At 40.7% G+C, this 13,453-nt stretch overlaps 1 protein-coding gene across 8 annotated transcripts in view; it reads left to right on the top strand.

The window, feature by feature from the left end:
- Nucleotides 1-13,453, top strand: part of RARB (retinoic acid receptor beta) — a 320,444-nt gene that overhangs the window by 123,028 nt on the left and 183,963 nt on the right. For 7 of the 8 annotated variants that reach the window (XM_068206791.1, XM_068206747.1, XM_068206803.1 and 4 more), the window contains one exon: nt 5,795-6,295. In XM_068206791.1, the coding sequence (XP_068062892.1) occupies nt 6,118-6,295 (178 nt within the window). In that variant the 5' untranslated portion in view covers nt 5,795-6,117. Of the gene's footprint in view, nt 1-3,167; nt 3,295-5,794; nt 6,296-13,453 lie in introns of those variants that run through there. The other variant, XM_068206783.1, reaches the window with a different exon arrangement.

The raw sequence follows: 13,453 nt of genomic DNA, 5'->3' as shown, positions 1-13,453 counted from the left end.
TGGTTTTTGTCATATAATTCATATATGAGTATTAGCTTTCTGTGTTTACTTTCAGAGTTTGAGATTAAGAGTACGGTCTTTTTTTTTCCCCCTTTACTTTTTTTAAACCAGCATGCTCTTTTGATTAATAATACAGTAGAATATACTATGCTTCAGAGAGCTTTTATTTGCAAAGAAAAAAACCTCAAACCCCCCGCCCCCCAAAAAAACCCCAACCAAAAACCAGCCCAACCGTCACATTGTGCTGCAATGCTTTCCCTTTAAGAAAACCATATCTCTCTCCAGATGCCTGCATCTCTTTGATACAAAAGGGTACACTAAGTTCCATCTATAAACAGAATCCACTAATTAAGAGTAATTGCTTCGGAGATTGGTACAGACTATTCAGCATCAGATGCATGTTCCTCTCAGATATCCATTAGCCTCTAATAAGATAATGCAGATGTGCCAGTCTGTTTCCTGTTTCCTTCTATTGTACCTTTATTGCCGTATATGGACCAATGGGATGGGCTGAACAATAAGTGGATGTCCTTTTGCTCCCAGAGCCCTTCTCAAAGGAATGTTTGTTATTAGATTGCTTTTTCTGTTTAGTTTCACATCACTATGCTAATAAAGGAAACATAACACTCCAAAGGCTTATTTTATTTTTTTTTTACTTCTGCCACAGTAACTAGTTTATTGTTTAATTAAATCTCGTTGGATATCCATGAAAACAAAAATGCAACATCTCACCAGAACGGAGTACAGCCTCTTTATGAAATAAAAGTTTCCATGCATTTTTAAGAGTTTAAAGGCAGTGTGGTTATCGTGTTACTGGATCTGACTGATTTACACTTGAGTCGTGCTAAATCTGCTGAATTATTCAGTACTGCTGAATGCAACACCATCAGCCAGCATAATAGAAAGCATATGCATAATCAGGGATTTCAATACAAGCTATACATTAAAAACAGTATGGGTCCTCAAAACTTGACTTGTTTTGTAAACAGCATTAGAATATGTCTTGGAGCCAGCTAATAAATAAGAACTCCATCAACTCTGTCCCTTGGGGAAAACAGGTAATATATTGTTGAAAGGTTTTATATGCAGAATTTCTCTGAAATTGTTTTTGTTGCTCTGAGAAGAGCAACTTGCCTCTCCTGTCTTACTGCGCAGGCTGCCCTCCCAGTCCAGAGGTTCCTGTTTTAGCCTAAGATTTAAGGGAGGGGCGGGGGGTTTGGCATTGGCAGGAAAATGGGAAATGAACTTAGAAGAGACTTCCTCTGTGACCCTGGAAACTTCGGGGACAGCAGTGCTGCAGACTGAGGGCTTGGAGAAGCAAATTCCCAAGTTCCTGGCTCTGTGCAGAACATGTCCTCCTGTTGGGGTGCCTTTTCTGCGTTCCTGGTTTTGTCCCCCAGTTGTAAAGGAAGAGCAATGCAGTCTGCTGTGGCAGAAAGCTGTGGGGATGGGAGATTTAGCTTAAAAGTTTTCTGGATGCTACATCATGGATATCTTAAAATGACTGCTAAATTTCAAACATTACCATAGGTAGGGCAGAACTCCCCAGTGACCTTTTCAGAAGTGAAGGAAGAAAAAAAACCACAAAAATCCTGCTTTACTTGCAATACTGACAACTTAATTCCCTGCTACGGCTAGTGAGAGGGGAGGAAGAGGAATGTGGAACTGGGGTGTTGTTGGCAAAAGGGAGGACAGAGCGTAACCTTCCTACTGACACAGAACAATTGGCCAAGCCTCCTGCCTTGGCTTCTTGCCTGTCCAGCTGTTGATCTGCATCAAAGTCACCTGTAACAGCAAAGGGATTTTAGGAATTCAAATAAATCTTATACAAGTGAAAAATTCAGAAGGATGAGTTATGGTACAGTAATACCAAATATTGTTACCAAATGGAAGCTAAATAGCAATATAATGAATGAGGCTCAATACATTTAATATATGTCACGAGAAGTGACAGATGTCTGAACAGCAAAGCTGTATTCTGTAGTCAAGCCTGTGCAAAATGCATGGGAAATTAAGAGACAATAAGAAAAGTTGGGTTACTGTTTATCCAATATAATTTGAAGCTTATATGTGAAAATTTGGTAGTCTTAAATTTCTTCTCAGGTGCACAAACATTGAGAAGAAATGTGGAAGAGACAGATACACCTGCTGCATTAACTGCAGCTGATAAATATTCTGCTCTGCACTAGAGCTACTGTAGCCTCCTTCCCCTGTGGCCATCTACTTCATCACTGAAGTCAAGTCAATAAAAGACCTGTGAAAACCAAAAAGGAGGAGGCATATGTTCTGTCAAAGTAAAGTCACTGGCTGCTGTTCAATGCAAAGTAGTGCACAGTGTGTGATCATCTCTTGGTGGACATTCAAAGGAACTTTTCTGTATGATCCTTTTCCATACTTCTTGTACTAAGGGCCTTGTACAGCCCTCATGAACAGCCACTAAGGAGAAGTCTATGGAAGAGGATTTTCATTGTATGCTGAGGATATCCTCTGAAGTCCCTTGGTCACAGCCATTTTCTGAAAATTTTGCCTTCTGCCTCCAGGGCAGAAATCCATGCTGCTGCTATGGGTATTTACCATAGCAAATGACAACAAAGGAAAATCTCGTTTACAAAGCTGACAGCTGTACAGTATTTTGAGCTATGGTACAGGTTTAGTTAGGCAAAAGAGATGTTTTCACCTTGGAATCACATGGACCCTAGACATCCCTGGCTGATGTCCAATGTTAGGTCTTCATCAGTGAGTTCAGGGATGTGAATGTGTCCCATCTGGTGATACATTAGTGAAATGTATCATGGGAGTTATGCCATGGAACTGGTGTGAATGGGAAAGCTGATTGTTGGGTTTCCTGTTCTGCAGCAGTTTCTACTTTGAGATGTCCTCAACTGTGCAGTGATGAAGGAGATGGGTCTGTAATCTGTGTTAGCAGAGCTGGTGACTTGTAGTTCCTAGGTAACCACAGAACACGAGTGGCATTTGCTCCTTTACAAGAAGCTGGAGCTGCTGATATCTAGCTATCTGCCTACAATTTGCTCCTTGACCATCACATAGGTGTTCAGCTATGTGAACAACCTGGTGCTCCCAAGGGACACAGCTTGGAGTCAAATGATACACTGTTTAGAGTATCATGCCTTTTACATGATACGCTGGAAGACTTTTACATGTCTTCTCTCTCTGCCTATGGAAAGTAAATTTCTGAAGAACTCTGAAGAGGAGCAAGTTGTGAAGGCTTATCTCCAGCACAGCTATCTGCAGGAATTTTCTGGCCATGAGTGGTGAAAGGAAGGTGGTTTTTCAGTAAGGCAAGAAAAACTTACTTTCATGTAGTAATTCCAGTTTTTAATTACATCTCATGTAAAATTATAAGCATGAAAAACTATATGATTATGACCTAGTTTTGGCACTGTTAAATATATGTATTTTTATACTGAGGAGCTATAATACTGCTGTGTTCTGTCATCACCAGCTCCATCACAGATCATGTTCCTTCAGTAATGAAGAACTGACCAAAGAGTTTTCCTCAGTGCCTTTTTCCCCCTCTGTCCTGAAGGAGTTGCTTTATTCTCAATACTTTTCACTTAAATATGCAAATATATTTGATGTGGTTCTGGGAACGTTTTAAAGTTATGATGAGCTCTGCATTTTTCTGGCTAATAGAAATATAATTGAAGGTATTAGATAGTTTTATAAGATGAATTTTGTTTCCAAAGCCCTACATCATTTAAAAATAGATGACCTTGTTCTGTGTTTAATTTAATGCACACATTTTTAGGGCTGGTATTCATCAGCATCTCTCTCCTATTCTTTTTCTTTTTTTTTTTTTTTTTTTGCAAACACTTTAAAGTGTGGTATTTTTGCCAGCTTTTGTGGAATTGCTTTATAAAACTTTGTGTGTTCCTTTGATACTTGACTTTCCTTGTCTCAAGCTTCATACACCCTTAGCTAGGTAAAACAGGCACCAGCAATGGTTCATCTCATTTTGTGTTGCTAGTGAGTCAATGTATTTTAGCTGCTGGGGCTCCCTCAAAAGATCTGCCTGGTTTCACTGGTCTCCAGGTATGTGGTCCTCGAGCTCAGCCTGGCCAGCAGCTGTGCCTTTGCTTGCTGTATCCCCTTCTTACAGCCTCATCTCTGCATAGGTTTGCATCCATTAGCATTAAAGGCATTTTGTGCATAATTTATACAGTTATCAAATACTTACAAGCTACATTTCAGTTATCCCCAGGCAGGCTGCATTCAGCAGAAGCTGCTGTCTGACAACATGCACAGCTGGTAACCTTTGCTGGTATTCCACACAGAGCAGAAACACTCTGCTGCTCTCTGACAGGCAAACATATGCACCCGAGTTGGGTTTTTTTCTTTTTTCTCCTTGCTCATTTGAATTCTTACCGACAACTGGTGTGCTGAGTACCAGCAGTGATAGTCAGTATTGCGTTGTCACAGTTTTCCTCCTCTGGCGGCAGTTTTGCTTTGTGACCTTGACACATCATTTCACCACTCCTTTGTTTTCCCATCCAGAAATCTTCTTGCCTTTGGTTTCAGGCTATAATTTCAAAGAATTACAGATAAAAGTGCTATATAGTGGTGGATGTGGTTACTGATCACTGACTGTGGCAGATGCAAGAGTGTAGTACATTGTCTCAGGAAACAAAGCTTTAGTCAGCCGTGGACTGCCTTACTTTTGGGTGGCTGAGTTTGCTCTGTGGCTCCTACTGTCTTCCTTCTACAGTGTGTGTTGGAGGAGATGAGTAAAAACTCAGGTGCTGGCTACAGCACTCACTGGCTTTTGCCTGGAGAACTGCACGAGTAGCTACAGGAGCAGTGTTTGCAATATGGAAGCAGCTGCAGCCTTCCCAGTAAGACACCAGTAGCACATACTGGTGTTGCACCAGCAGGTTGATTCAGAGGCAACCAGCCATTTGCTGTACATAGACTTGAACTGCTATGGCAGGAGCAAATTTCATGGGAATATCACAAGAAGTGATATTCCTGTTCTCAGCCTGAGGCAATAAGGACCCTTGAAAGGTGGCAGCTGTTTGGGTGAAACACTGAGGAATATGTGTGGAGCTCTGGATGACTTTGAAGATGGTGGTCATGAGGGCAAGCAAGGTCCCTAGCAGAGCACAGGTGCAGTGATTGCAGTGTATTGACTCATGTCACTCACTCACCCAGATTATTAAATAATGGGTGCTTGTTTGTTTGGGCAGTTCTCCCTACCCCTTGAAAAAAAAAAAAATAGAAAACCATTAGTGAGGTGTCTCCGAAGGGATAATAAGCTAACTATTCTTTGTGAAAACAGTCATTATTAAACCAATTGCCTCTTTAACAACCCAACCCAAAATTGCCCTCAGGTGCATGACTCAATACCCTGCCTGAGCCATGGCACTGAAGGGAGTTGAGAGCCTCCTCAGTGCCAATCCATCTGTAGCTTTTAGGGGGATACTGAAAGCTTTCATACACAGGGAAATTTTTCAGAAGTTGCTTATTTTTCTCCCCCAGCATCAGTATTCCAGGTAATTATTGATGCATTGGTTTTAAATCTGGCAGTTTTCACCACAAGACTTTGTCACACCAGAAATAGCTTTTGGTGTTGCACATCATGCAGGGAAATCAACTTAATGGGTGTTCTGCTGTTAGCTTCAGTAATAGGGTGAGGGTTTTATATGAGCTCACCTCGTGGGATGCTGATAAATAAATTGTAATTTAACAAAAATAACAATGAGAAAAAAAAGGTTCTTCTATGTGCACATTTTAAAAATATGTATATTTTAATCAATATATTGTTTTCTTCCCCCAGACTGTGTCAGTATGCATCTGTAGAGAGCATCTGTGCTCCCAGAGAAACATGTGTATAAGCAACTGAACTGCACCCTGATACCAGCGTAAGAAGGCTTTCTATCCACAGTCTGCAGAGCAAGGATGTCCTAGAAGAGAGAACAGTAGGAAGCAGTGATGAAATATAGGATGGACCTGATATAGTGAATTACCTTTTCATCATCACACAATCCAGCTTAAGCTGTACCTTCAGGCTTGACAGCCCTCGTCATTCATAATTTGAGGTACCTAATTTTTTGGCCTGGAGTGATGCAATGTAATAGCTGTCCACTGTGAGGTGTTAACATGACAACCAGTAGCCGCACATGTCCAGTACCGGCCGTGAATGGACATATGACTCACTATCCAGCAGCACCATATCCCTTGCTTTTTCCTCCAGTCATTGGGGGACTGTCACTACCTTCCCTCCATGGACTCCAGAGTCACCCACCAACTAGTGGATGCAGCACCCCATCACCTGCAAGTAAGTGCTTGGTATTAATACCTTTTATTGACTAGCTCTCCTCTATTAAAGACTGATCATGTTCATTCTGAAATTATATCAGGAGCAGGTGCAGTTGTTCATCTATGATGTATTTTACTTGGGCAAAGAGCATGCATTTGTTTTGAAATACCATTTTCACTTCCTCTTGTTTTTATAAAAATAAACAGGCCAACTGTATGGCATGCCAAAGCTATGGAAATCAAGAATGACAAAACCTGCTATGCATTTTGGTATATGCTGCATTATTATATTAGCTGCAGAATCCAGTGTTGCTTTTAAAGAAAAATTGCCCTTTCTGTAATCATGAATGGTGATGATTCCTCTGTATAGAATCCTCTGAAGTTGCACAGTTATTAAAACTGCTTTAGTTTTCTTCCATAAGTAGCTCTTTTCTTCATGTGCAGCTTCTGAAGAGCAGCCCACTGGTCAGTTGTTATCTGTGAGCTGCCTGTGGCTGTAGAATGAGCCCTTGAGTCTGTGGTTGAGTTTTTGTTGTGGTTTAACCCCAGATAGCAACTGACTATTGCACAGCTGCTGTCTCACATCTCCTTTCCCCCACAGTGGGATGAGGAAGAGTATTGAGGGGGGAAAAAAGGTAAAACCCATAGTTTGAGATAAGAACAACTTAGTATTGAAATAAGATATAAGAATAATTGTAATCAAAAGGAAGGCAGCAGAAAGAGAGAGAGAAGCAAAACCCAGGAGAGACAAGAGATGCTCACTACAGTTGCTCACCACCTGCTGACAGATGCCCAGCACAAGCAGCCATCAGCAGTTCCTGGCCAACTCCCCCACCCCAACTTCCTCCCCCACCTTTATATACTAGGGATGGCATTTTACCTCATGGAATATCCCTTGGGCCTGTTTGGGTCAGCTGTCCTGGCTGTGCTCCCTCCCAGCTCTTTGTGCACCTCCTCACTGTTAAAGCAGGGAAAACTGAAAAGCCCTTGGCTTAGAGTAAACACTACTTAACACAGTGATGCTTTAGTTGTTGCTATCAACATTATTCTCATACTCATTCCCAAAATCACAGCACTCTACTTGCTTCTAGGAAGAAAATTAACTCTCCCAGCCAAAACTAGGACAGTTCTACATCCAGTACTGCTGAGTGTATTAGCTGGGCAAAGTTTTTTCTTTGCCTGATGACAGGCATGCTTTCTGCTTGGTTTTAGTTTTACATGTGTTTAAGTGGCTCCAAACAAAGCTGTCCCAGGTACAAACTTTCTAAGTAGGATCACTTAGACAAGATACATCTCTGGAGGTCTTTGCAGTGGGTGACTGATGTATTTATCACCCAGGAAACCCAGATATATACAGCTTTGGAGATGAGTTTGTTGTTGAAGATGCTTGTCTAAATATATTACTGCGACTGTTGAATATGAGAAGTCTTGACTAAACAGCACATGTGTGGAACAATGCACTTTCTACCAAAAGTATATGATCAGCAATGCAGAGTTTTTCTTTTCTATGAATTATTCCTGTGGAATTAAGACTGTGTTGCTGATGCATTATTAACGATTAATAAACCAGACAGGGCTCAGCCTCTCAGAAAAGTATTGCTTAGTATGAATTTCTGTCAATATGCAAAATAAGTGGCTACTTCTAAATCTTGGGGTTTGTGTCTTTATGCCCTGGTCCCAGCATTTTCAGGTCAGTATTTTTGTGGAGGTGCTTTGCAGCACTGGCTCTCTGTGACTGAGTACAAAAGCCTGGCAGTTTTTGTGCATAGCTCAAGGCGATAGTGTTTGCAAATACCAGGTAAAATTGGCAAGATAGGAAGAAGGATGACTTGAATGAGAATTTTTTTTGAGACATAGTCCTCAGGATGACTCTTCTGGTTTGTACTTCTCTGTTTTCAAACCTTTACTGTCAACACTCTGTCTGTAGACTTCTGATTCTGGAACTTGAGGTTTATATTGCTGGATTTATAGAGACAAGTTCTTGGAAGCATGCAGGTTGAGCTTTGGGTTGTATTTCAGGGTTCTGTTCTCCCTTGTAGATTTTGTTTGTTTATTTGTTTATTTTCCCAATGAAGCCACCCATAGGCCAAAGTCAGTATGATTGATGGTCTCTATTAAAGTTAGAATTTATGTTGTGTGGTGGAGTAATACGGAACTCTCTTGAAAAGACCAGAAAAAATTAAAGGTTGGCCAAACCAGTGCTCTTTACATGCTTGAAGCTATTGTACTATTTATTTTCCAGATTCTTTTCTTTCATGTAAAATCCAATAGAAATGACTTTATATAACAGGAATGTTATAAAGATCTCTTTAATCTTTATAAAACAATGTTGTTCAACAGCTTTTGTTCAAAGTTAGTGCCATTTGAGCTTTTGTATTAGTGTCTTGTTTTATTTTGTTCTGTCTTGGTTATACACTTTTAATGATGGCAGAATAACCTTATATCAAGTTGCATTAAGTTATCTTAATCCACAGTTGGGGCAGGTATCACCAGTCCCATGAAACAGACAACAGTACATCTTAGGCACATGAATTGTCTGAGCACAAGGGGCTTGCCATAAATGCTCAGGATGGAGTGATTTAGTTTCATTGATGTTAATAATGCTGTTGCCTCTGTGACCTGTGACTCGGCTTCTGCTTTTATACTGAGATACATAGTGCAAAATACTTAATAATTGGAGGTCTGGTCGCAGTGCTAGAGAGGTCAGAGGATGAAAAAACCCACTTTTATGGGAACGTGAGCCATGCATTAGCACTGAACAAGACCACGGTCAAGAAGATTGTTACTTTTGTGAAGTCCGATTGATTTACCTACCGCTGTGTTACTCCATGGAGCACACAGCAGACGTCTTCACTCTTGACATCAGGTGGCACGCAGGCTTCTCTGGCCACATTAATGAATGAGGAGTTTCTTCTACACAGCAGAGATGGTTTCAGGAGATTACTGCTTACCTCATTTAGAAATGGTGAGAGAAAGCAGAACTGGAAGCATTCCTCTGCTTTTTGGGTCATGTACCAGCCTGTCGTAGACCAAGAGGTTTTTGTTCTTTGCCAGACTCGGAGCAGCTATGGGAAATGGGCAGAAGTTCTGCAGAGCCCGACATGTTTGCAATAAGAAAATCATAGAACACTTGTGAAATATATTGGGGAGGAATAAATAAATAAATATGGGCAAATATTGTTACTTGACATTTTATTAAAGTAAAACCACCTTAAGTTCAGGTGAGTAGCAGTCACACAGGCAATTCTTGTTTCTCCATCAGCCCTGGAAGAAGGGTCAGGCCCCATCTGGCCATCATGAAACCTAATGCTGCTGCCAGAGGTCAGTAAGGCAACTGTCACGATGTGAGGATACCAGCTTTAGAAGAGTTTACCCTCTTTATAAAACATATGTTGTGTGGCTGTAGCGACACATTTTAATTTCTGGAAAAAGACTAGTTATTATAACAATAAGTCTTACAAAAAAACCCAAACTCCAAGAAAACATCCCTAACTAGGAGAATGACCACCTGAAACTTGAGAAGGCAGGTATGTAAAAGCCACACGGATCATTGTAGTATATCCATGGAATTGAAAACTGGTGAGAAAAGTGCTGCCTTTATGTTATGGCTGATGGAACTGCAGGGCCCATAGCGATGTTGCAGTTTCACAAGCAAATATCAGCATGGGGAAGATGAAGGCCTGCTGGTTGTTTGTAGAGTATCTTTGCAAGACTGGTTCCTGTAACATAACTTCACCCCTATGTGTTTTACAGAATTAGTTTACACGGCTAAATACCACTACTTAAGAGAGCCAGTTGGTGTGAGCTGGAGGAAAAAGCTTAATGTGAGGTAATGCTGTGATGAAAGGAATCCCTGAGTGTATCCTGGACCAAATTAAAAAAGGGTCTGGACAATAACCACAGTGGGAACCACTAAATAATAAAACACTTTGTTTGGCAGTTGTTCCCTTTCTGCTTGGCTTGTGCATTTGTTTGAACCAGGTGATTTGTGTTGCCCATGGCATTTGGTGGTAGCACCCCCATATTCTACCTCTGACCCCCACCCCACATTTTGGTCCTCAGGCTGCCAACATGAGCCTTTGAATCCTTGATATCCCCCCTTCCATTTATTGCAAGGGAGGAATAGGAGTAGCTTGATAAGGGGCGGGGAAGAGCAGTCAGTCTGGTACAAGAATGTCCTGGAACTTATATAAACTCAGTAAGGTTGCTTCATCCACATAGTTTGGAAAAAAGTAATCTGAATGTGTTATTTAGAGGACTGTTGGGATGCCATGGAGAAAATTCCATATTAAGGTCACTCATTGTATTTTAGCCAAGCTTTTTCATTCTTTTCTGTCTGGGGTGTTTTAAAAGTGTATTGTGAAGAATAAAAGACTTTAGGTTCTGTTTTATGTAAGTCTTCAAATTACGAGAAAATGTATGGAAAGTAAGATCATCTGAGGAACTCGAAGAGGTAGACAAGGAAGCACCTACAACATTATTTCTGGTTGTGCTTTGTAAATACAATTTTTTTTATTTATTAATCAGTATTACATATCAGTCTTTTCAGACATGTTCATGACAGGCAGATTGTTGTTTTGGGCATTGTTTTCTGCTGGAATTGTTTTTCCTTCTATTAATGCAATTATTTACTACTTGAACTTCATCTTAAAGATTGCTTTCTTTTTTTTTCCCTTCCTGGGAAATGGATTTTCCACTGTTATCATTAAAAAAGTGCAGTTAAATCCAGTGTAACTGGTATAGTACTGCAAGATATTTTTTTGCCAGCCCCACCCATTGCAGGAATTCATTTACTTTTCCAGTCCTGTTGTTAATCATTATATTGACACAGAAAGTCCTCCCAAAAGCACTCTTTGGCAGATTGCATTAAATATGAATAGCAGATATTCATTACGATGTGTTGCCCCCAAGAGAACTCTAAACTATCTGCACTACTCATGAGCAGGCAAATGCACTAATTCTCCAGCTATTCAAATTATTTTCAAATAGTTTAGTGTGTCTCTAATAAAAACAAGAATGTCTCTGTTTCCCTTAATTACTCAGAAGGTCAAGGACTCCCACATCTCACTTTACTTCACAAAATGGGGAATATTCCTATTGGAGATTGGAGTATGGTTAGTACATGATGGATTTTCTTCCATTGGCATAGTTACTGAGGCAAGTACTATCTGTAATGGACTGAAAAAAACCCTCCTCATCACTCTGACATTCTGGAATGATCTAAAATAGTATTATAATAGTTATATTGAATTAGGAAAAAAATACATGAATCAACCTTGTTTGAGTCTGTTGTTCGAGTTTTTTTTCACAGCATCTATTCTTAGTGTAACTGCCTCCCTTTTTTCCAGTCCTGTCTCCCTGGGAAAGCTTGCTGTGTGGTCATTTACATGTATCTGCAATTAACAGATGACTTTCAGTGTACCTACTCAGTGCATGTGTTGTCCATCATTATTGGAAAGACAGAACATGTGTTTGCATTCAGAAAGAGGGGGGTAAACAGAACATGAATCTCAGATTTCTTAGCCACAGCCAACGTTGCCTCAAGCTGTCAAGTCTGAGGAGCAATGTCCTGCACATACCACTCATGACCCTGGAAACCACCATTTCTTTTCAGTTCTTCCTTTAGGTCATGTTGTGGATTTTTTCCTGGTGGAACTCTTTGTGCAGCTTGAAACCATCCATGCTTTGATTATTGAAACTATGTTACGTTGTCATTTTGAGATTCTAGTTCATCTGAAACAATCAAAAATTTAAACTTGCTTTTTCATGTTGGAGCTTCTTTTTCAGTATTGCCACTTTCAAATAAACCAGGAGCTCCTCTCTACTCGGTGCACTGGTGACTCCTGCCACACCACTGCCCTGCCGGGGTGGGTCCTCAGCACCCTGTGGATGCAGCCCACTTCAGATTTTAGTGGGCAGTATGCTCATCTGTGAGAAATCAGTCTGGGTGTGTATGGACAGGAATGTGCTTCCTGGGAGGAAGCCAAATTTAGAAATTTTCTGCTCGGGCAGGGAAAGCGTGTGGTGCAATACTGGCACGTGCTCCATAATGGCTCTGTGCATCCCTCGTAGACATGCCGTAGTCTGAAGGAGCTTGGCCTTTGGAAGTCAAATAGGAGCTGTCAGAGAATTGCTCCTTCCCTCCTTTCCCAAAGCTGGGAAATTTCCCAACAAAATGCCTTCTTGCCTGAAGCTGGAAATAGGTTTCTGTGGAGTATTGCAAATGACCTTCTTATCTGCTCTGGCTCAACAAAAATAACACCCCGTAGCTCCCAGTACTGGGGACATCAGGAATGAAGAGTGAAGGGCTTGTTGTAGCTCCCCATTGTTGGTTCACTTGGGGTGACTCCTCTGTTGCCCCTCCCCCTAGTGATGGTGTGTTTGGTGTCACTTCCTCCATCCATGTTCAAAAGGAACATAATGCCAGGCTTTGGGGTTGGCAAGGCGGCAGCAGAGTTATTTCAGTATCTGATGTCTTTCCAATCAAATCAATAGGTGCAATCTTCTGAAATTGCTAATTGTGTAATAATTCATGATACTAAATGCTTTTGATTTGCCAGCTTTCTTTCTGAAGGTGTATGCTTAGCAGCTAATCATGTCATTTTAGCTATGTGGAGAGTTTTCATTCAGTCATGTTGCCATGTTCACTGTGTGGATTGGGGGGGATTTTGTAAATACTGGGGGGTGTTTTGTGAGCTAAAATGGGTCTTTTATTTTGCCACAGTGCTGCTCTTTGTAAAACTTTCCTCCTTTAGTCTACCTGAATTGTGAGTTTGTGTTTAATATGGTTTTACCAATATGTGTGTTTAATTGGGAAGTCTTATTTAAGATTCAGACAGAGACAGATTTTTCTTCAGGAAAGATCAATTTATGGTTTTCCTCTGGTAGAATATCTTCTCCTTTTGCCTATTTAGGGAATATGGGGAACAAATTGTGTTATGTGGACTTTTCAGCTGTATCAATGACAACATGTTTCCCATTTAAAATGATAAATACTCACCCTATCTGATGAGCCCTGAAAGGGCAGGGAATCCTTTTTCCCTTCCTTTGTCCTTCAGTGCTCCGTTTCCTTTCTTACTGCCCAGAATAGGCCTACATCAGTAATATTCATAAATGATTTACAAAAGTAATTCCTGTGTAATAGCTTGGGACGTCAAGATTTTATGATGCTGCCAGA

Source organism: Anomalospiza imberbis, chromosome 1 (genome assembly GCF_031753505.1).
Source record: "Anomalospiza imberbis isolate Cuckoo-Finch-1a 21T00152 chromosome 1, ASM3175350v1, whole genome shotgun sequence".
In the NCBI taxonomy this organism is placed as follows: Eukaryota; Metazoa; Chordata; class Aves; order Passeriformes; family Viduidae; genus Anomalospiza; species Anomalospiza imberbis.
Note: the sequence above shows the minus strand (reverse complement) of the source record. Positions and strands in the feature narration are given on the sequence as shown.